General features: G+C 45.5%; 1 protein-coding gene across 4 annotated transcripts in view; it reads left to right on the plus strand.

Moving 5' to 3' along the window:
- The first annotated feature begins 1,359 nt into the window (after nt 1-1,359).
- Nucleotides 1,360-23,155, plus strand: part of BLTP3A (bridge-like lipid transfer protein family member 3A) — a 34,055-nt gene continuing 12,259 nt past the window's right edge. For 3 of the 4 annotated variants that reach the window (XR_008574144.1, XM_054803657.1, XM_054803659.1), the window contains exons 1-12: nt 1,360-1,510; nt 13,912-14,074; nt 15,652-15,690; nt 16,172-16,263; nt 16,474-16,663; nt 17,119-17,259; nt 17,866-18,036; nt 19,178-19,355; nt 20,419-20,505; nt 21,096-21,260; nt 21,776-21,918; nt 22,651-22,792. Coding sequence is in view for 3 of the 4 variants with exons in the window: in XM_054803657.1 (XP_054659632.1) it covers nt 1,467-1,510; nt 13,912-14,074; nt 15,652-15,690; nt 16,172-16,263; nt 16,474-16,663; nt 17,119-17,259; nt 17,866-18,036; nt 19,178-19,355; nt 20,419-20,505; nt 21,096-21,260; nt 21,776-21,918; nt 22,651-22,792 (1,555 nt within the window). In the remaining variant the exon portion in view is untranslated. Of the gene's footprint in view, nt 1,511-13,911; nt 14,075-15,651; nt 15,691-16,171; nt 16,264-16,473; nt 16,664-17,118; nt 17,260-17,865; nt 18,037-19,177; nt 19,356-20,418; nt 20,506-21,095; nt 21,261-21,775; nt 21,919-22,650; nt 22,793-23,155 lie in introns of those variants that run through there. The other variant, XM_054803658.1, reaches the window with a different exon arrangement.

Here is a 23,155-nt window from a genome sequence, read left to right on the forward strand (position 1 = left end):
TCTTGACATATTTACATCTAATACGAAAGTGTGGGAGTGATTTGCATCTTACAAGAAAGCGTTTGGTTAGCAGAACTGCGAGGGCTCCCTTTCAGAGTTGCTGTCTGCTGTGGGACAGGACATCATTTAGCGATTATATTTTTAGGAGTTTGTGTGCTTTCAGCTATCTCCTGTAAAGAATGTGATGTAGTTGAGACATCAAATATTTAACAGCTCAGTATTTAATGGCTGCATTCGACAAACAGAAGAGGCAGAAGTTAGAGGCTGTTTCTGCAATAAACTGTACTACTAGGAGTTGGCTCCTGCCGCACGCCGTGCTGGGGCTGGGCAGGACAGCGGCACCGGTGCAGGGGGTCGTGCTGCTCTTGTTTCCTGTGCCTGGCAGCAAAGGCAGCGTAGCGCAGCGTCATCTCCTGCATCGGGTCCTGCGAGCATCAGGGATTTGCAAGGCACTGAAATGATTGTGTGTCTTGGAAGGTGAATGTCTCTCCCTGAGCGTTTTTCAGCTTTGTGTTGAAGCTGGATTGCTTTTACATCAAACGTACAACACGTATCATCAATGTGTATTAATGACTTTCTCCTGGGGGGGGAAAATCGGCAGGAATTAGTGATGATCAGCACTGGGCTGTGATAAAAGTTCAAGGCTCGTCTGCCACTTGAGTTCCCCTCGCCTGCTGTCAGTTGAACCGGAATGTACTCGGTAAAGCACAAAGCCTGTGGTTTTCTTGTCGTGGAGCCACGAAAGGCGTGACTGGTGGCTGTAAGGCTCCAGTGGTGTGCTGTACTCGCAGAACGCTGTAACCGTTTCTGCGGGGCTCCCTTTGGAAGCAAACCCCCCCCTTTGTAACCCAAGCTGGAACCGTCTGATTCATTGTCCTCCGTCAAAGGGTTACAATGCAGACATAAACTAGGTAGCACAGAAACTGCTTGAAACTAATTTTTTTTCTTCCAAACAGCCTCTCTGGTTACATTGAACGTTTTATTTTTGTGGTGTCAGTGCCTCTTTTTACAAAAAAACCCTGGTTTTTGGCTGGCCTTAGGAAGGGAGCTATGCAAAGAGGAGGTGTGAATCCAGGCAGGTTTGTGCCTTGGGGATTTTCACCCGCGGCTCCGAGACTGTGGATAATCAATGTGTTACCAGCGACAACGACACGTAATTAAAAGCCGTGCAATGGCTGGCTCCCTCCCTTACAGCCTGCCTTCCCCTCGATGCTTTTTTCACGCGTGTCCTTTACCACTCGGCGTGCACCGGCGCACGGCGGGGGAGGGACGGTTCGGGCCGCAGCCCTGCCCGTGGCGGTGGGGGGGGGGGACGGGGACGGCGGTGTCCGGTGGGGCCGCCCCCTGCGCGCGTGGGGTGCGGTGCGCGTGGGGTCCGCCAGGGGGCGCGGCGGGGCGGATGGGCGGGGCGGGAGGCGGCGGCGCCGCGATGGGGTCCCGCCGCCCGCGGCCCTGAGCCCCGCGGCATGGCCGGCATCATCAAGAAGCAGATCCTGAAGCACCTCTCCCGGTGAGGCACCCGCGCCCGGTCCTCCTCCCGGGAGGGGGCGGTGGGTGAGGAAGGGCCCGGGCCTGAGGTGGGGCGGTGGGTGACGGAGGGCCTGAGGGGCTGCTGTGGGGCTCGGGGACCGCGGGGCTCGGCTGGCAGTCCCGCTGCGGAGCTGCCGGGCCTGGGGCGAGTGTGAGGGCCGGGGGGCTGTGGAGCTGCCGGGCCCGGGGAGGGGGGGATGTGAGGGCCGGGGGGCTGCGGAGCTGCCGGGCCCGGGGACGGTGTCTGAGGGCCCGTGGGGAGCGGGCCCGGCTTGCCGCGAGTGGGCCCTGCCGCCAGGGTCAGGCCCCTGAGACCCCCCGGGTCGGTGCCCCCAGCGTGCGGGAGCTGCGGCGGAGGTTTCCGGGCCGGCCTGGCTCCCGCCGCTGCCGGACTCGCCTTGGTGCCGGCCGTGTGTCCCTGGGGGGCTGCGCTTGCCGAGCCTCGGGGTGGCTGCAGGCCCGGGCTGCGCCCAACGGCAGTCTGCTCACATCGTCGTGTCGTGCTCGGTGTGGAGTCGGTGTTCCTGTCGGGAGGCACTGAAGTATTATAACGAGACGAGAACAGTTAGTAATGGAGGCTGAGAGAGAGCTGGGCTTTATTCCTAGGCACCGCTCCTCCGAGGGTGACAGGCTGTGTGTGTTGTTCTTATGGACAACTCTCTTCCTTTAGATAAATAAATACACTTTTCTTGCTGGTGCTTTTATTTAATTTTGCTTCTCAGTCTCCCTTATCTTGCACTGTTACAGCGTGTTCCTGCTCAAAGTGCCCCTCTTCCCCTCCCATCTGGCCGGTTGTTAGTGTTCACCTGTCTCTGCAGTTCAAGAGTCACGAAAAATTTGGAGCTTTACCTGTTTTCGTACTAGCTGGACTTCCTCTGTCATTTGAGGTGGCTGGTCTCATCCTGCCCCTCTCTTGCATACGTATCGTGGATGTTTTTCAGAAATGCTTTGTGAGCGCAGTTTAATGTTGTATAAAAAAGGGGATGTTTCTCCATTCCAGTTTTGTTTCCTCTAAATACCTCAGCTTCACAGTCCCTTTGGGTCTTTCTTTCAGCTATGCTCGTTTGCCCGGAAGAATTTTGCTACTGAATCATTAATCTGCCTTTATTTTCTGCTTTTCATTTGCATATGAAATAATTCCTTGTTCCTCTTGTTATGTCTTCATTTGAAGTCATTTCTGCATGGGTGTGTTTTTTTTGTTCCTCTTATTACTTTTCTATTTGCAAGGAACGGTCACGAGAGACAGCAAGATCAGGAAAATATGAGAGAGCTATTTCACACCAACTGTTCAGATTAAGTGAATCACATGTCTAATAGGATGACAGTGGTCACTTGCGGTGATCTGTAAAGCTGGGCTTTTCTGTCAGTGACAGAGCTGAGTTATGAATTTATTTTAGAAGGCTTAGCCTGTGTTGTGCTTCAGCAGCTTAAATTCCTAGAGCAGAAGAATCTTAAAAACTTGCAGTGCTTTCACCATCTGTGCTTTTCACTATCTGTGCTTTTCACTCTTTAGTCCTATATTTAGCTTGGGAAAGAAAACAGATTAGGTGGTTTCACTTTTTGGTGGCTCTGCACTGGCACACGGCTGCAGTATTGGGATGGCAGATTCTGCAGGAGGTTGTTTATAACCAGACATCAAACCCTTACGGCTGGGACAAAGGGCTCTGAAGCATCAGCTGCTTGCTGTGTGTTTGAACTTGAATCTGGATTGAACTCCTCTGAGGCTGTACAACAAGAGCAGTACTTGGGTTGTGTTTACCAGCCTGTAATTATTCATAGAAGTACATCTGTTACTTTAAAATAAAATCAGTGATTTGCCTTTACCTCTTTCTGGTTTTGTTTGAAAGTAGCCTCTTTTTATTGTCTTTTTTTTTTTTTTTTAATAGTGCTTAGCGCAGCTGTAGTAGATACTTACTCTGGGAGTATTATAAAGGTGGTGTTTATCCCCATTTGGTAAACAGTGGAGTAATAGGCCTTAATAGACCATGTAATTGCGTATGTTACATACTTTCCAGAGGAAATGCAACATGTAATCCTTCCATTTGGAAGAAAAGAATAAAAGTTAGTTGGAGAAAATAATCAGATAATAGCTTTGCTTGCTGCAGTTCCAGAGGGTTGATGTGTAAGAGCCACTGAGTCAGAAGCCTCTGAAAGAAATAAAAGCTGGTGTCAGCAGAGGAGCTGGGGTGGGGTTTGGGAGCAGGTTTGAATGCAGAGGAAGGAGACCACAAGTGTTTCTAGCTTTGACAGGAGCCCTGGAGAACTGCAGCGTGGGAGGAACTTCAGGAATCTGAGAGTAGAGTGAGAAGGAAGCAGAGGAGAAATGAGAGAGAAAAGTTGGCTGAGGTAACACCAGCACTGTCACTGAGAAAACACAGAGGAAAACCATCACAGGAAACAAAACAAGACGTGTTTGCAGAGGGAAGAGTGTGGCGCTTGAGCCACCAGTCCAGGCAGCTGGCCCAGCTGATAAGAGATGTCTGCAACAGAAGTACAGGGGTACTGACTGGTGGCTTTGTCTCTGCTGGAGCCGTGCTTGCAAACAGAGCCTGACGCGTGCAGAGTTCCTTTTCGGAGTATATGAAGTACTTGAGTGCCACCGGGGTCTGCTCTGTTTTATTCCCAGTCTATTACACTGGATTAGCAGACACATAGGATCTCGGCTGCTGTTTCATGTGTTGGTCAGGACAGTATCTGCAAGGTGCTATGCTACTGTGGAACTGTGGAAGGGATTCAGGCAGTGTTTGTAACAAGGTTTTCTGTGTCATCTTATGCTGTGCTTTGCTTGTGTTGCTTGGTTGCGCTGTCAATTGTTAACTTCTCCATCCCGATGTCATATGGAGGAACACGAGGCATGGCAGAAGTTGGTAGAACTGTCTTTTGTAGCACAGTATTGGAGCCACCCTTTTGGATAAATAAGATAGGCTTTAGAAACAGAATTTTTAAAAAAAATTCCTAGAAAACAAAACAATTGAGTAGCATGTGCAGGATGTAATACTTTGCTTGTAAAGGTAGGTCAAATACGCACCCAGAAGAAACAGCGTCGTGTAACTCGTCATAAAGTGTACTGCATCTCAGTAGAGCCTTTCTTCTCAGTTCCCAGTAGTTTACGCCATATATTCCTTTTTCCAGGTGAGGTTGCCTTGACTCCTCTTTCATTTGCCATTGCACCTAGTCCTTGCCACAGACAAACCCACTGCTAGTAGAGAAGTGAAAATATCAGAAAAGCCTATTAGTGTATCTTTAGTTTCTTCTAGATCAATTTAGCATTTAGGAACACGTGGGTGTCACAGAGCGTGCCATGGTAGGAACACATGGGCTTCTTTTCATAACTTGGATGTAAGAATCTCAGAATCTTCCTGGCCCTAAAAATGCATTCGGTATCACCCCTTCCAGGCAGTTGTGCTACTTCTGTGCCACATGCAAAGAATTCAGAGCTGGCTCTAAGACCAAGAACTGCTCTCTGCCGTGTGAGTCCTGACTGTTCTGTAGTGTTACTGGGTTAGCTCTTCGGTTGGTCTTGGAGCTGTTTGTGCCTCTGTGCTCAAGTGTACGTGATGTCCTCGCCTGCCCTCTATCCACCCCCACCTTCAAAGACACGCTCTCAGGCTAAGACAGGACAAAGGAAGGCCATTGTAGGTGATGGTCATCCTGCTCTTTGGTGCTACCAGGCTCCCTGAAGTCAGGATGGCCGAAGTGAGGTGTGTTATCCTGAGGGGACCCATCCTTCTCCTCAGAAGAGATGGGGACAAGAGGCAGAAGTGGTGGTTCTTCAGCCAAGAAAATGGGACTGAGTCTCTGCCGTTCAGGGATCATTGAGATGGGCTCTGTGGCTTGCCCTGGGCAGAAGGTCAGATCACATTACCACATATGCATCACTTCCCCAACACAGAGGGGTGGGGAATTCCCTAAGTCTGAAGAGCATTTTGTTCCCCCTTCAGTGCCTAGATTTCTTGGCTAAATGCTGCGATCTGGAAGTCGCTGTAAGAAAATACAGTCTGAATTCTCCGGTCTGTTTACTTCTCACTTGTCCTGAAGTGTTTTGCAGCATTGCTGCGTGCTCAAATGCCGAGATGCAGCTGTGCCCTTGCAGTGACGGTCAAAGTGATGGCGCATTCAGTTAGTAAAATGTGTTGGAAACCTGATTTAGAAAGACCTACCATCAGTATAAGGTGTATGCTTACCACTTAAGCCTTCAGGTTTCTCCCAGTTTCCTGACCTTGATTCTAAATTAACTGGAAGAAATTTAAAAAGCATGGTGGGTAGGGAGGAAAGCAAGGAAATCACATCTGGGAATGGCCTGATGAAGCTACAGAATCATGGAGTGATTTAGGCAGAAGGGACCTCTGGAGAACTTTTGCCTGAGACAGAGTCTCTTTGCTAGAACTGAGACCAACATTGTAGTTTTGGCTTTAGCTGCTTTAATATCCTCCTTCAGCAATCAGGGAAATTTCTACTGCTGAAGATGATAATTTGCCTAAAATATCTGTTCCAGTTATGGGAAATACGCGAAACCACAAAGCTGCTAGCTGTTAAAAATTGATGATAAAAAAGCCATTACATTTCCATCTGCAAACCATTCTGTTTCCGCTTTCAGGGCGTTCTTTTCGGCCAGGTAGTAATTTCTTTGGTGCCCAAGTGCCACAAGTTGGAATCCAAAGCATGAAGGCTTGAAAAACAAATCTGGTAGCTAAAGCCCAGAATAACCCCTTCCTGCAGCCAGCGTTTGGACAAACAGCAGCAGAGAAGCAGAGGAGGGATGTGGTTGCGTTCTCATACCTGCAAGGAGTTTGCATGCATTTTGGCATGGCTGAAGAGGACTTGAGCAACACAAGTATGTTACCGAGAGCAGGTAACCCAGGTGTGGATAACTGCCCTGAATTTTTAAGTTCTGCATCTTGATCCTGGCAGAGAGCAGCAGGGAACGTGTCTCAAAGGGTGGGAGCGTTTGGGGACAGATGGGAGATGCCTGCCGCGGGGCTGTGTTGGGTAGGGCATGCGGTTGGGTCTGGAGGGCAGTCGCAGTGCCGTGCTCCATGTGGCTGAAGGGAAGTCGCTTAATCACTTGGTGTCATGGTTTCCCCAACAGTTATGTAGAGATAATACTAACGAGCCAGTTTGTACGTTGCTCTGAAAATAGCCCTGGGAACACTAGCAGACAGGAGCACTTTTGGGAATGGGGTGGAAACTGTAGCATGAAACTCTGAGCCAATTTATAAGAAAGAAGCTTTGTCAAGCCTCCTTCCCAGCAGTGGCTGCTATTTTGCGGGCCATCGGGCAGAGCTCCTGAGGTATCCGGCATTGAACCACCTGTAATAAGTTTGTCTCTTAAGTTCTTACACGCTGTGTCTAGCAAAGTGTTTAAGGCTGGATGCAAACCCTTTAATGTTGTAATTTGGAAATTTCTTATTTTCCTAGTACATTTTGATGGCTTTTTTACTTTTTAAAACTTTAATATTGAGGAATTCTTGATGGAAAGATGGAACCTCAGGCTATTATGGAGTAAAGTAATAAACAGCTACGACTTCTTTGCTCAAGACAGGGGTAGGAAATGAGAGTGCACACATAACAGGACGTGGCATTTTCCTTTCATGGAGAGTAATCTCTAAAATCAGGGTTGCTGTGCTGCAGTTTACCAGAAGAACCAAACTTTCAGTTTTACGAAGTCTGTGTCAGCTGCTGGATGCAAGGTGTTTCCAATCTCTTCTGCTCGGCTTGAGAGAAGTGTGTGCTGTTTCTGGAATGCTAAATAGAGTCTGGTTACAGCAAAAATAAATTGCACTTCAGTAGCTCAGGGGGCAAATGTGGCTGGACGCATCCTGACATCAGCTGCTGGGTTTTGCAGAGCCCTGCGCTGGCCGCGTGGAACCTCTCTACACCGCTGCTACTCTTCAGACTGATGGGTCAGGAAAAGGGGCTGTTAAACATGACTCTTCTCCCCTTGTCTTATTTCTCCTAGGCTCCTTGAGCTCTTACCTCCTCTGCAGCTGCTCAGTTGAGTCTGAATTATGTAATAACCTGTTATTTTCTGCAGGTTGGAAACAAAAATGCAGATTGCAATTGCAGGGTGAATAATTTCTGAAAATCTGAGAAGCGGGGCTTCTGGCTAGTGCATTTATTTATATGTTTCTTCCTAGTTTCCTTTCGTGTGTTATTACTTACTTCGGGTTTAGTCTTGGGAAATTCCCTGGCAGCTGACGAGGGTTTGCATTCCAGATTTGGGAGCGTGGGGCAGTTGGCATTTAAACTTTACTGAGCTTCCAGCCGATGAGCTAGAAATAGCAAAACAGTTCCTCAGCAAGGTGGAGTTCAACCCCTGCCAAAAACCCAACCTCCTTCCTTTCAGATTAGTTCATGGTTTACTTTACAGGTCTCTTAGAACCAAATTAGTTGACAGGGGGTGTGGCACAAGAAGCACACCTAGTCTGGAGCCTTTGCAGTTTTCCAGTATTCAAGTGCTTAGGAGCAATTTCTGTTTGGGACAAGAAAGTGTCCTTCAGGGTCTAACTAAGTGAGGATGCAGACGTCAGGGAGGAGTGACCCAACATTCATGCTTCGTGTAATAGTTCAGTCTCGTTCCTGATCTGTTCAGAAATGTTGATTTTCCTTTGCAAGTTTAACTTTGAATTGAATTTCTAAGTCTTTTTACCTTAGCCATGTTGTATTGCAATAGATAACTTGGAGCCGAGAGCTGATAAGTGGCTTGTTTGGGACCTAAAGATGTTTTGTGGCACATGTGAAACTGCATTTGGCTTTGGGCGGTGGAGTGGTCCAGCCTTTTATTCAATGTAGGTGAAATTTGGAAAAACAGGAAGCTGGTAAGTGGCGTGTGTATGCGGGCACATCAAAGCACTGAAATCTACCCCGATGAGGAGCCTACCAGTGCAGCGCTAAAGGCTGTTACCAGGTTACACCTCACATGTACAGAGTTTGTTGTGTAACTTAAGTAGGGCGAAGTCATCAGGCTTATTGCATTGGGACCTCTTTGTCAGCAAAGGAAAATATTATTGCCTACCGGTATCCAGGGTATACCAGTACTGTACGCGGTGCAGAGCTGGAGTTGCGGAGGTGATTTTCACTAATAAGATGTGGTGCTTTTCCATCTTCTAACAATTGGTTAGTTTGGTATTGATCAGATTGCCTTAAATTCTACATGGCTTTATACTAAGTTGGTATGATACCAACTAGATTAGTACTAGATATCAGCTGATACTGTGCCTAAATTAGTCTTCTGCTAACTCAGTGTGTTTCTCTTCCTTGTCCGCAACTCTGAATCTCTCAATCTTGACTAGTACTGTGCATGCTCACCAGACAGATTGCTCCAGTTAACACCAAAAGTTCGAGTAAGTAAAACGGCTTTTCTTCCTGAAAGGGCTTTTACTTCTTCTTCCTTTATGTCTTCAAGGCAGCTATGTTTTTTCCCTTTTTACAGAAGTTTTGATCACTTGCCCACTTTTGTTTCCTCCAAGATTATTTTTCAATTCACTCTGAGTGTTTTGCAGTTAAAGCTTCTGCTGCTGTCTTGAAAGTTTTCCTGTATTTGGAAGTCACTGACCTTTTATTTTACCAGTCATGAACCTTTTTTTCAAGTAAACGTGCTCTTTGGCTACTGAGATAAGAAGGCTTAATATGAGGGGAAATGTCCTATCACTGAGACTTTTGGATTGCAGAAGATGCTTCCCAAGGGAAATGATAGAAATCCCATGAAATGGCCTGTCCAAAACCTGACCGGACAGGGCTCTGGGGAAGATTTTTGGTGAGGAGCAAATCTGCGTTGGCCAGAACATGTTTGGGTTTGTTTCCCCCCCCCTCCCCGCCTAATTTCTGTCCTTCTGCCATAGTTGCTTAGATTATATGTATTTGTGTTCCAAATTAAAGCAGAAAATCTTCATCTCTTCCCTTGCTGTTACTCCTATGAAGGCAAAAACCTTGTCTGCAGCAATTTCCTTGGAGCCCTTAATACTGCTTGTCTGTTTTCGGGTTGCAGCTGATAAGTTACCCCCTTCCTGGCTTACTTATTTTGAGTATTTTTCCATCTGCTATCTGCAACTGTGGCTAGTACTGCAAGCCATTTCTTCTGCCAATAGATGATGCTTGTCATTAAGTAAAATCAAGGTCACTGGTGTACTGCTAATTAGTTCTCACATATAATAACCATAGTAACAAAGATATTAATAGAAATGAATGTGTTTAGCTGTAGGTAGTGATTACAAACAAAAGACAATGATTACTGAATAACTGCAGAAGAAGCTGAGGCAGAAAATCTAGTTCGAGCATCTGAAGCTACTGACAAGAAGGTTCTTGTACCACGCAGCAGCAAGGTAATGAGAGAGATGGATCTGAAAAGAAGTTTTATGATTTCAGACGTCTTTTCTTGACATTATCTGTCTATGTATTTGCTCAGTTGGAGACATTGTGGCTAGACAGCTACAAATGTGAACATAAATTTAATATTTATGATTATAGACCGGCTTCGGGCCAGCAATCAGATTTGCCCAAATTCCCTCTTGCAGTCAGTGAGTTTGTGGCCTCTGGATATGCAAGCTGGTGAATCGGGCAGTTGTTCTTTTAGTAGTGACATCATTTTTTGATGTATATTCAAGCTGATGATTGAGCAAATAGACTGCCGCTCCTGTGCTTTCCCCATCGAAAACATGAAATGAGGGTTCAGAGCAAATCAAATCATGATCTCAAACTGCCCGAGAGAGCTGAGGGTTTCTGTAAAGAACATCATTCTTCTAGGCCAAATCCCAAGAAGGCGTTGAGGTTTAAATCATCTGGGTGTTTTTACCGTCTTCGGCTGAGACCTTCAGTCTGCTATGACATTAGAATAGCACTGTTAAAGACTGTATCTGTCTGCTTCTTGTGAAGATTGATTGAGAGCCCTAACACTTATGTCATCTAAAATGGAAAAAAACAGTGGGAAACAGACTGTGGGGAAAACTCTTCCCTGCAAACCACTGGGCTAAGAAAGAGGCTTGACCTAGCAGGACTTCCCTAGCTGAAGCTTCTCGCTTGTATTTCCCATTGCCTAGATTGTGAATGCAGCAAGACGTTTTTAGTCACTTGAAGGCTTTCTGTGGATGCTGGTGGCTGCGATGGTCCATTTGGCTTCGGTGCAGCAGATCTGCTTCTCACTGGCAGGCGCTTTCAGAGACAAAATGTTGCTCATGGTATTGTTAGTGTGGATGCATGCGTGCTCGTGTAAGTGTACGCAGACACAAAATGCCCTTGTGACTCTGTGGTGACAATTCCATACAAGATAGAAAAAAGTTTTCGGGTTTGACTTTTGTGACAGTAATCCTGGCAAGCTCAAAAGCAGTGCTGTCCTTTGAGTTTACTGGCTTAGTGCTATGTGACTTCTGTTAGAGTTGCAAAAAAAAAAAAAAAGGGGGGGGGGGGGGCAAATATCCCGCACTGTCAGTTTGCCTAATAGCTACCATTTTCATTCACTTTTCTCTAAGCCAGCAATCCATGCTGCCAAAAGTGGTACTGTTGATGAGTATGAATGGAGGGAGTCTGCCAACAAGTATCTAAAATTGTCTGTGCTCGCTGCTTTTTCCTTCCCCTGGCAGTGACCAAAGCAGGTCCTTTCAAGAGGTAATGAAGACTGGCATCTATGAACTCCCTACTTCACAGGCACGCTTCATCTGTTTTCCCTCTTGTAAGCCCCATCTAACATGCGTTGCATGTATCAAAATGTGTTAAATGTGAAGATTATTCCATTTAAAGATCTCATATTCCTTTACATGGGGAGAAACTGAGAGGGGGGACTTGGTAATAGCCATACCTTCAGGAATTTTGACTGTGTGGTTTAAGAGAGAATTTCTTTCAGTTTAAGAGAGAATTTGTTTACAAAACTTGCAGCTTCTGTTGTCCCATCATCGATGGGGTCTGTAACCTCTCCTTTGGGGGTGGAACAGCACGTTTTGGTGCATCTAGAATGCCTGATGAATGGGATTCCTCTGTAGAGTCTGGTAGTACCCGTGGTGGTTTTCTTACCTGTTCAGCCAGATCTCTGCAGCCTTTCCCTGCAGATGATTACAAATAGTTATTTGTTTGTAGCTAGATCATGTTTCATACCGCTTTCTCCACCAGTGTCCTGTTTCACAGCTTTAGCGTCCTTTCACTGTGTTACTGGGTTGGTTTTGATACACGTACACACTAAATAAAAGTAATGCCCTGGTTTAGATGCGTCCTTATATTTTTCTTCTGCATTACCAGCTGAAAGCAGCTTCCCCATCTAAGCACGCTCAGCCTGGGAGGATTTGAGACACCAGGGTTCTGATCCTTGCTTTACAAGTGTGAGAAAGCCGCTCTGCGCCTCAGCCTCTCCCCGCCTGTAAGCTGATCACTGCCCGCAGAGCCTGTGAGCTTAACAGCGCCAGGTGCTTTTAATTACCTACCTGTTCAGGTTGTATTTGTTTTATTCTTACCATCCAATCCCAAGTGGACGTGATTACAACAGCTTTCAACAGAGCTGGTTCACTAACGCAAGGCGAGGATGCTTATGTATTGCCTCTGGAGGTATTTGGTCTAATTTTCAGCAGTGTCTGAGATTGTGGGTGCTCACAGCAGGGTTCCGAGCACAAACCTCAGCCTATCCCCATATCTCCCCTCCGGTGGGGAGGTTCTGTACGGATGCTGAGAAGCAGTGTTGAACTTGGCCACCTTCCTAGGTGTGTGTAAACAAGAGGCCTCCGGTTGAAGGGAGGAACAAGTTCAAAGTGAACATGTCAGCCCGAGATGCTGGCAGGTGTGTTATAAACTTGGTCTTTAATCAGCTGTCAGTGTGTGCCTTTGGCTCAGGGGAGGGAAGTGACAGCATGACGCAGTAAATGTCTGACTCGGGCTTCTGTGGCAGCAGACGACTCTACCGTGGCAGGGATCAAGGTAAAAAGCAGTAGTAGGCAAACTCACAGCTGTTTGTGCCACCCTCCTCTTCCAGGAGTTGCTGCGTCAGTGGCTCTTCGCCATCCGTCAGACTTTCTCCTAACAAAACATTCGCCTTCGGAAGGCGCTTTGCTCCGGGAAGCCTGCGTTGACTGACCAGCAGCAGATCTGGCGTCTCAGCCAGTTTCGTACCGCACCTCGTGCTCCTATGGTGGCCGCCGCATCAGCTGCCATCCCAGCAGTGTTGCTCTGGTTCCTCCTCCCCTCCCCTCTTTGAGCAATGACTTTGTTCAAGATGTCCTTTGTGCCTTTCACAGAGAAGTAGCCCACACTGATGGTGCAGGGAAAGGAGAGAGAATGGCAGCGTGTGACTAATTGTGAGACTAATCCTGCTTACGCTGACAATAGGGTCTTTCTCTTCCGCTATCTGGACCACTGTACAGAATTAGAATTAGCATTAGGAGAGAGGAATGTGTGGGATAAGCCCTGGCTTCAGTAGTAAGTTGTTTGGCAGGAAGTCTTCAACTTTGAGTCCTGTGACTGTGGAGTGCAAGCTGCCTTGCTCCCTTGGTGGCAGCCCCTCCTGCACAGAAGGGTGGTTTGGTGGAGACAGCTGTCCCAGAGGGGTATTGCTGACCCGCATACAGCCTCTGTGAGCTATTGCCCTCTAACCTGGCTCTTACGGTTCCTTAGGGGCCACGGGGGTTTTAATGAAGTCAGAGATTTTCAGATCTACACAAGAATACGCTGCTCTTGAGCCATCCTGCTGAAATTGTTCCATCCATTGCATTTAAGTTTCAGGCACATAAGGGATTTGAAGATCCTAGGCTGCTGCATGCAAGGGAGGTGGAAAGAACAGAAGCCCTTGGGAGGAGGAATTGCAACCAGAGAGAGCAGCAGCTGCTGGTTGCCAAAAGGAGAGGAGGACAGGAGCTTGGGCTGGTCACTAGGGAGAGGAGTTAGGTTGCATGTTTGGACCTGCTGACCAAAGAGCAGGCTGGATTGCCAGGCTGGTGTTTAAAGAGACAGCCGTAAAAGTAATTTATTAATGATCTTTTACTTTCCTGTGTCAGAAACTTCAAAAAGAATCTAAATAATTAAACTTTTCATGGTTGATATGACACTTCTGGGGGAGTAAAATTGCTGACCTGTTGCAGTTTGCCTTTGGCTTTCTTTGCTTTTGTCCTAGGGCAGTTTTGCTGGTTTCCAGGTTGCCCAGTGCTTTCGAAGGAATTTTCAGTTTCTCAAACTTGAATTTGACTTAAAACAAAAAAAAAAAAACCCAAACAAACAAGTCCTTCAAATGTCAAAGTGTACAGACAGTTTTTTCTGGAGCAACCAACATGCCCTGGGTTTAAAAATGTCAGAAAGGGTTTAACAAAACAGCAAGCAGATCCTTATACTTAAAATAGCTCACTTAAAGGCTCCTCTAGTCTCAGCAGCTTTGCTGGGGGTTGTTTTTCAAGTCGCCTCTTTCTTTTCTTGTAGGTTTACCAAGAATCTCTCTCCAGACAAAATCAACCTGAGCACGCTGAAAGGGCAGGGGCAGCTGACCAACCTGGAGCTGGATGAAGAGGTGCTGCAGAATGTGCTGGAGCTGCCCACCTGGCTTGCCATCACCCGGGTCTACTGTAACAAGGCATCTATCAGGGTGAGCAGAGGAAACTGCGCTCGCATCCCAGAGGCTTTCCACTGGCAGCTTCTGTGTGTCACTTGGGAATTTCTGTTGGAGAATCGTGATGCGATTCAGTCCCCACATCTCAAACCCTGTGCTTGGGGTGTGAGATCTGCTGATTGAATGTTATGAAGTAACTGCAGCAGGTTTCACCAGGCTGCCTTTGCTAACTGCTCTGCCCCTGATGGTAGAGGATGCTGAGAGAAGCAGAGGAAAAGTGTGCTGTGGTCCTTCCTCACCTTCGGGTGACTTGTGAAGCCAGCAGTGAGGTCTGTGTATTTAATAGCCACTGACGAATTTCCAGAAATTTGCCCAGATGCTTTCTGGACCCACTTATTTAACATCCAGAGTGTGCCATGGCAAAGAATTTCACAGCCTAACTACACCTGCTTTTGCTTTATCAAGCCTGCATATTCTAGTTTTAGTTGATAACCTGGTACTGTTATTGGAAGAAATAGTGAGCAATCGTTCCCTGTTCATCACCTCTATGTCACTTAGGATTTGACAGACCTGTCTGGTCATTCCCTCCTATTTCCCTGCTGTTTTGATAGCAAAAGAGTTTTCTGTGTCTTCCCTCATCCCTGCTGATTTTATTTTTTTTTTTTACGCTAAAGAAGTAACACAGACTTCCAGCAGGAATAGGAAGCAGAGAGAAATGGAGTGCAGTTCCCTGAAAGCCTAATTATGCTGTGAGGCATTGTAAAAATAAATTGAACTTAAGTCTTGGTTGTTGAAAATGCAATTCGTAAGAAATGCATGAATAGTGCAAGTGAAAAGCTGCACTCAGCCTTTATGCCCACACTTATCTGTTTACATGCATAATTGCTGAAATTGTGCATGCAGTTGCACTTTTGCACACTGAGCTCCTCTTAGAAATTCTTCCTTTTTATGTTTTTTAGAGAAAAAATGATTTTTTTTCAATTGATATAAAATGCCAGATTGTTTAATCTTGGTTGGTACTAACCATAGTTGCCTTACGTGAAAGTAGAAGTTTTCAGTATATCAGAGAGACTTGCTATAAAAGAAAAATGGTTCTACTCTAAGTGACAATAAAAATGAGCCTGTCTTGCTCATCTGATCCGCTCTGCTTTTAGTCAGATCTGCTTAATTTAGTAACAAACATTTGTTTTCCCTCCTACGGGAACTGCAGAATAAGTGTTGCTGTAAGAAAATAAAATGGATCTTTTTGGCTTGTGCACAGTCTTCAAAAGAGTTACCTAACTTCCAGTAACAGCAGCAATTAATTCTTAACTCTTTAAGGACAAGAACATTCTCCATAAAGGAATACGAAAAATCAGAATTTGTCCTGCATAATATCTATTACTCGAGATTATATGCGAGATCCAAAAGCTAAGCTTGGTTTATACGTCTAGCGGCTGGAATGTCTCTTCACTTGTCTGTGTGAGCCTGGTTGACCTGGATACAGCGAGACGTGATGGATTGTCACTGTGGTCGTTTCGCAGAGATGAACTTTGGGCTCAGATGGTTCCCTGCGATTTCTTGAACTTTCCAATGCAAAGATAACTCTCGTAACCTCAACTTTATTGTTTCAGATCCAGTGGACAAAGCTGAAAACACACCCAATCTGCCTGGTAATGTTTCCTCTCTTGTTCATTCCTTTTCTTCCTTGCTCTTTTTAATCTCTCCTACTTGAGAAAAAAATTTGCAGAGGGAAACTGTGACGTGCATACTCAAATTTTCACTTGACCTAAATCCTCTAAGGCCCCTAGTGCATAGGGGAAGGGGAGTTCTGAGAATAGTCCTGTTTGGCGATGAGTGACCTCCCATGAGACCCATGCTTCGCTGCAGGATGGAGCTGGGCTGAGCTCTCAGCAAAGTTTAGGGCAACCTTGTGCCTGGTTTTTGTTGTTTGTTTTCCCCCCACTTCTGGGGATTCAGATTACCCAATGATCCTGGCACTGACGGTGTGAGACCTTTAACACATGAGGCTCTTGAAGAGGCGTGAGACTCCAGAGCTTGTTTATCCCTGTCCTAGAGTCTCAGGCCTAAGGCTGGTAGGCTGAGCTTGAGTCTCGGTCTTGTATTTACTGCTCCTATGTTCTGTCTTTACAGTACCTGGATAAAGTGGAGGTAGAGATGCGAACATGCGAAGAGCCTCGGCCACCCAACGGACAGTCTCCCATTGCTCTTGCCGCAGGACAAAGGTCAGACCCTGAGCCCTGTAGTTTCTTTCTGACATGTTACTGGGGTATGGGGGGCTGTTGTTCTCGGTGGTTAACCATTGGCCTTCTGCGCTCAGGTTTAAGTGGTTCTAATACTGCTTATAAACCTTGGAGTCTCTCCGTGTGTAGCCTTACCGCTTCTGAGGCTTTTGTTGTAACAGGTGATGACTTTGAGGGATCTGCTCTTTGCAGTGAATATGGCTTTGCTGAAAAGGTCGTGGAGGGGATGTTTATCGTTGTCAATTCCATCACCATCAAGATTCACTCCAAGGCCTTTCATGCTTCTTTTGAGCTATGGCAGCTCCAAGGCTACAGCGTCAACCCGAACTGGCAACAGAGTGACTTGCGACTCACCCGCATTACTGATCCACAGAGAGGAGAGGTAAAGAGTCATCTTATGTTGCCTGTCATAATGTGGGCAGAAGTGTGGCACTCGTGCTACCCCAGGCCTCTGAGGTAATCAGGCCGTTGTCTGAATTCTCCTATGGTGGCAGTAGGGAGCTTTGGTGAGCTTGCCTGCTGTTTGCTGGAACAGGGTGGCTGGGAGCTGACTTGTGTTCAGAGCTTTCTCTGAGCTCTTCTAATCCAAGAGGATGAAACTGAAGAAGCTCTGAATGCCCTTGTGATTTGTCTGGTTTTAAACTCAGCGTGAGAGAGGGGGTTAGATGTTACCTGGGGCATGATTTTGGTTTTGTACTGGGATCACAGTAGAAGAGCACATTGAATGATTTTCTGTGGCCTTGTTTCATTCCACATCTTCTAAACATTTAGTTTAATCCTTGAAGTTGTTGAAAATCTTAACATTTTCCTATTTTTTCTTTTTCACCTTCTGGGTAGGTTTTGACATTCAAAGAGCTCACCTGGCAGACACTTCGGATAGAAGCAGATGCCACTGACAATGGCGATCAGGATCCTGTTACTACTCCTCTGAGACTCATTACCAACCAGGGGAGGATCCAGATCTCTCTCAAGAGAAGGGTGAGAGTTTCCTCCATTCATTGCAGGATACAGCCTCACTGCCTGGTGCAGTGATGATGCGTATTTCCTCCCGTGTTCATCAGCAACCGTTCTTTTCCTTCACAAACGTTGAGCCCGAGCTGCCATATCGCTCTGTGTTTTCTGTTGGAAACAGCTGTGTTCTTACTAAATGTCAAAGCAGATTAATTCCCAGGGGAGGATAACATGTATGGAGTAAGTTTTGGGTTTGGTTTGTTTTTTTTTTTTTTTTTTTTTTTTTTTTAAATCCATTTGAATATCCCAAGGAGACCTGTCATCTCTTTACTGGGAAATTAAAGCCTGGTAGCCTTATTTTTAGCTGTCAATGGAAATGTGATGACGAGTAGATAAAAAATAATAACAATTAAACCTTTTTGTTGTTGTTTTTGTTTTTTAAACCAGTGAGCAATTTGCCTCCTAAAGAGGAGGTCGCTTTGACTACTTTCCTTCTCAGAGGAGGTACTGTGGACATCCACCAGATGAGTTTCAGAGCAGCATCTCTCTGTTTCTCCTACAGCTTCTGTGTATTATGAAGAATATATGTATATGGTCACAATTCCTAAAGTCTCTGACTCCTTGCTGTTTCAGACCAAAGATTGCAATGTTATGGCATCTAAGCTGATGTTTCTCCTTGATGACCTGCTCTGGGTGCTGACAGACTCTCAGCTGAAAGCAATGATGAAATACGCAGAGTCTCTCAGTGAAGCCATGGAGAAGTCTGCACAGCAGAGGAAAAGCTTGGCACCAGAGTCTGTACAGGTGAGTGAATCGTGATTTGGATGTTGGTCTGCTAGGAAAAATGGAAAAGACAAGGTGAAAGAGGCGGTTTCTGTTTGTGTGGCGTCTCATAGAGCATCTCACTGACGGCAACTGTTAGGCTTACCTCGTGTCAGGTCAGCATTGTTTGGATTGCGGGCTATTGTTGGGTAATGGGGGGACCAAAGGAGTTGGATTCATCACCAATAAGCATTAGAGGTTATTCATATGTAGTCGCAGGGTAGATTCTGTCTGCTGGCAGGGAAAAAATGGTGTGAAGTTGCATGGTTTTTTGGATTTGGCTGGCACATGGAAAGTTGCAGAGGGTCCCATGAAGATTTGATTTGGTAATAAGCAATAAATATGTTCTAGAAATAATCTTTTCTGTCTCTGGCAATCTGCATAGGCCTGGGGGAAGGGACTCTGGTATAATAAATTATGACATAAAACCATAGTGAGCTGTGATGCTCAAGGGAAAAACATTGGCATCCAATTTCACTGTTGTTCAGGTTTCTTTTTTTTTCACCTTAATACTCTAGAGAGAGCTCTTGATTTTTGCAATTGCTCTTTGGTTCGTGTATAGCTTCATGGTGTATGAGAACCTTACAACAGCTGCTTCTGCTAGGAGCCTTGATCTTCCCTTACCGCTTTCTTTGTTTTCAAAATGCTGTGCTGAATAATTGTTTGACGAATGTCACAGAATAAATATGTAGGGCAGAGGGCAAAAGATGTTTTCAGAGACAAGGGTCTCTTGTCAGAGACAAGGGTGAGGGAAGAGGAATGTCGGTGCTGGTGATGGAACGTCCAGGGAAGGAGGGCTTTGCACATAGTGCAGTGAGATTACATAGAAAGGAGGAGCAGGAATACTTAGCCCTTTTTGTCCAGGAGTCTTAAAGCGTATTTCAAGTTGAACGGTAGCTTGATGTAGAGGAGACAGAACCACAGACAAAGAGTTTTGCTCGTGAGAACATAGGAGGGGATCCAGATTTCTGGACTTCCAATTCAATTTCTATAAATTGCTGCCTTGCAGTCTGGAAGATTGCATGAGTTGTTTTTAATCGTATTGTAACATCTCTCTTCTTTTTTGTCTTTTTTTTTTTTCTTCTTTCTGTTAGTTCTCACTGAGCTTGTCTCTCTCCAATAGATCACACCGCCTGCTCCCAGTACCCAGCAGTCCTGGTCTCAGCCGTTTGGAGTCAGCCCGAATGCAAGTAGCATTGGTCAATACTTTGATAAGCATGACATGAAAGAGTCATCGTACCACCTCCTCATCTCACGCTTGGATCTGCATATCTGCGATGACAGCCACAGTCGAGAGTCAGGTAACTGAGAGCAGCATCAGAAGGACACTGCAGGATGAAAACATTAATCCGGTCATCAGTTTTCGGTCTTGAAGGAGGATTTTTCTCTTGAGAACAAACATCTTTCATATTACTGTTTCCCAATAGGCAATAGGCAGTTTGGAGAGATCGGTTCTGTGCGCCTGAAGTAGGTATTGGAAAATCTTTCTTGGCTCTCTGGGACAAACACGGGGAAGTCCATCAGTGGACGTGGTTGCCAGTGACCTAGTTGAAGTGATAGAGGATATGCTCTAGGAACAATCTGGCATTGAGCAATGGGGATAAAGCGAGATCATTCCACTTCGTGAGAAAACGTTTGTTTTGACAGTGTTCAGGACATTCACAGTAGCATAGCTACAAGGATTCTTTGCCATCTCTGACAGACTGTTCCCCTGCCTACCAAGTTCTTTTCAAGCAAGGCTTTGCTTACTAGTGTCTGGTTTACTCCTAACTCCCCCATGCTGAGATATATTTCTAAGCACTTTTTTGTCTTTGAGGCAAATGTACCCCTCTCTATCTCTTTGCACAGCCATCTCTGATCCAAGTCATACTGCTTCTTCCCTTTAAAAAAGAGGAAAAAAAATAATCTCCTACCCATGTCTATCACAATTCCAGATATTTTTGAGTTGGTCTGTGTATCACTGTTTCCTGAGTTGTTGTTGTCTCCTGAGCTGTTGTTATCAACATCTTAGCTCAGTTTTATTGTCTCTATTTCACTGACCCTACCAGCAACTGTTGGAAACACAAGTGCTGGTTATCGTAGTGGGAAGTGTAATTGATAGGGGCCTGGGAAGCAATGGGATCGTGGATTTTGGAATTTGAGATTCTAGATCTGGTTCTTACGATATAAACCATTGGCCTGTTAAGTTCAACTTGTCCTTGCCTAGGACAAGGTTTTAATACAGCTTTTTAAAAGATGATACTCTAATACTGGCCACAGTGACAATCAATGAGTGGTGGCAATCAAGGCAATGTTCTGAATTCTCCTGGATCAGGACTTGGATTGCAGAGCTGATTGTGGTTTTCTTTGTTCTGTTTTCCACAGGTGCTCTGAAGCATGGGATGCTGGGAGGTGCCATGCAGCTGACCTTCAGGAGGATGGCTTTTGACTATTATCCTTTCCACAGGGCAGGTAGGGGAGCATGTGGCCTCCCAACTTGAGGAGGGGCATAAAAAAAAGAATTTGAACAGTGATGCTATATGGCTTCAGGCAGGACTGGAAGAAAGGCTACACAAAGGACTTGGGACTTAAATCCTCATGGGCAGGGTTAATCCAATTTACCTGTTGGTGGATGGCTGACAAGTTGCTGACAGAGCAGAGTAGAGAGAGGAATAAGTTGCTGTCTGTTGTAAAGACATAAAGTTGAACCTTTGTTTTCCTTTTCAGTTGCTTAAGCTCTTACATGTGCCTAATCAATTTGGAAGGGTTATAGGATGTATCCCAGGAGAAAAATGTTTGTGGTTAGCTGAAGAATCAAGAAACAGTGATCTTGGCATTCTTCCCACCACTTGAATTTGGAACACTTGCTGGTAGGACCGGCTCTGTCGTGTCAAAGCCTGCACTTGTTTCACAAGCACTTAGTATGCTGCATATTGCATATTGCAGATCTGATATCAATAAAGAGGAATGCTGTACAGATTTGCATACATTTGAGGGGCACGAGAGGGTTGTGTGTATCCAGGAACCTCAATTTTAAAGCCAGAATGTTTGCTTTCATGCAGGAGATGCCTGCAAGCATTGGGTGAGGTACAGTGAAGCAATGGAAACACGAGGACAGTGGGCAAAGAAGTTGGTCAGTGAATTTCAAAGCAAGATTGAGAAGCTCTGTGAAGAAATGGACCCTGCATTTGCCAGAACTCCACTTTCCCCCTTCAGAAGGAAACCAGGTAATGGTATTTGATAAAACTGCTAGTAAAGCAGGAGATGGCAACAATTTTGCTCCATCCAGCAGTATCTCTAGTTACCTCTCCCCAGTTTAGCAGTTTGATTTGTTGGTGCAGAAATCCATAGCACACTAAAAATCCTAAATATAATGGCAAAGTATTTGGCTATCATACTGGAATAACACTGCAGCAAGAATGGACAGACTGCAGTGCTCACTTTCCTAGCTTATTTATTGAGTTTCTCCATGAGTGAGTATATAAGGAGTAAATTAAATACTTAAATCCTGGCTGAAGAATGTGTTCTCTTGCTACAGAGCACACTCATCTTTCACAGTGTTCTTCCCTCAAAAGTCCTAAGGTTTTTTTGTGAGGTTTTTTTTTCCCCTGCCTACCCGTGCCCATCTGTTTCTAATTTTGAGGCTGTTAATTCTGCTCTGTAAGCACATAGGTGTTGCTATTGGTGAAGATCGCTGTGAAGGAGGTAAAACCCTGCTCGTTCTGCTTTTCCATCCCCACAGATACTTCATTGAGTCCCCATAAAAGTCCCTTGGAGAAAGGCCGTGTACCTCCCACGAGTTTGCCAAGACTCCGGCACCCTCCCTGGAACCGGCTTCGATCCAGCTGTGTGGTAGTTCGAGTGGATGACTTGGATGTTCACCAGGTAGGGATCTGAGCAGTGTCTGGAGATGGTCATGTCATTCTTAAAAAAGAAATTGAATCTGATATGATTCAAATAAATCGAGCAAATCCTGTGTCATCCAAGACAATCAAAACTCTGCCCAGAGAACCCAAATGCCGTTATTATGCTCCATGTAAAACTTTTAAACCAAGTATAAACTGCTGATAATTTTCATGTTCAGAGGAAATTGCATGCATAACCACAGAGTTTTAGCACTAAACGTGCATTAGGCAGGCCCAGGGCAAAAGATTTCATGCATTTGAGAAGTTAGTGAGGATATGGATTTTTGACAGAGGAGGAATAAGTCTTACCTCCTGCTTTCTGACCCAGGACAGGAAGCATCACTAGACTGGGTGAGGCCTACATCCATATACGCCATAACCAAGAGCATAATCAGTACCAGATCCTATAATGAACTTACCAACGTGCTGTTAATCTTGCAGAAACCTATAATAGATTTCAGTTCTGTTTATTCATGTCATCTAACTCTCATGGCTCTTCCTAGCAGTGACAGGAGACATAAAGAGCTAAATTCCCTCAAAGGAGAGGAGTTGGCAATATTAGCAGGTAGAATAAAGTTTTATTTTTACTTGAAAGCAGGGTATGTTTGATGTGTAAATGAGATGGATCGAATACGGGAGACTGCAGGGTTACTGGGACACTTTGTTTTGCCAAATCTGAATTCTGCACAACTGCATACCATTGTGTTTTCAGGTTTCTACAGCTGGTCAACAAAGTAAGAAACCCTCCACCTTGCTTTCATGTAGTAGAAAATTCTTCAAACTTCCTGATCAGGTCTCTGCAATCCATATTGAATTCACAGAGTATTACTTCCCAGACAATCAGGACTTTCCAGGTAATACACCAAGGTTAGCACCTCCTTCATAAGTTTCTTAAAGAATCAGTCAACTCCTAATTCTTTAGGTGTGTGAACTCCATTATGTATTCTCCGAGTGTCCATTTCTGTTTAGTTTTCTGATGTCTGCCTTTCTAAATTTTTTTTTTTTTTGCCTGTGGAAAAGTGGGATAGAGTTTGCCTGCTGCAAAATGTGGAGGCAAAGTTGTGCTTGCAAAATAATGTATCCAGGAATGTATTGAAGGAGCTGCTGCCTGCCCAGTTCTTGGGGTTCTGCCTTATTGGTTAGCACTGGAGTAGGACTGTAGGGTGCTTTGGGTGCTCTGCGGATGGCTTGATGTGAGACCTGGAACACCTTGTTTC

The sequence above is a fragment of the Grus americana genome, chromosome 25 (assembly GCF_028858705.1).
Source record: "Grus americana isolate bGruAme1 chromosome 25, bGruAme1.mat, whole genome shotgun sequence".
Lineage (NCBI taxonomy): Eukaryota > Metazoa > Chordata > Aves > Gruiformes > Gruidae > Grus > Grus americana.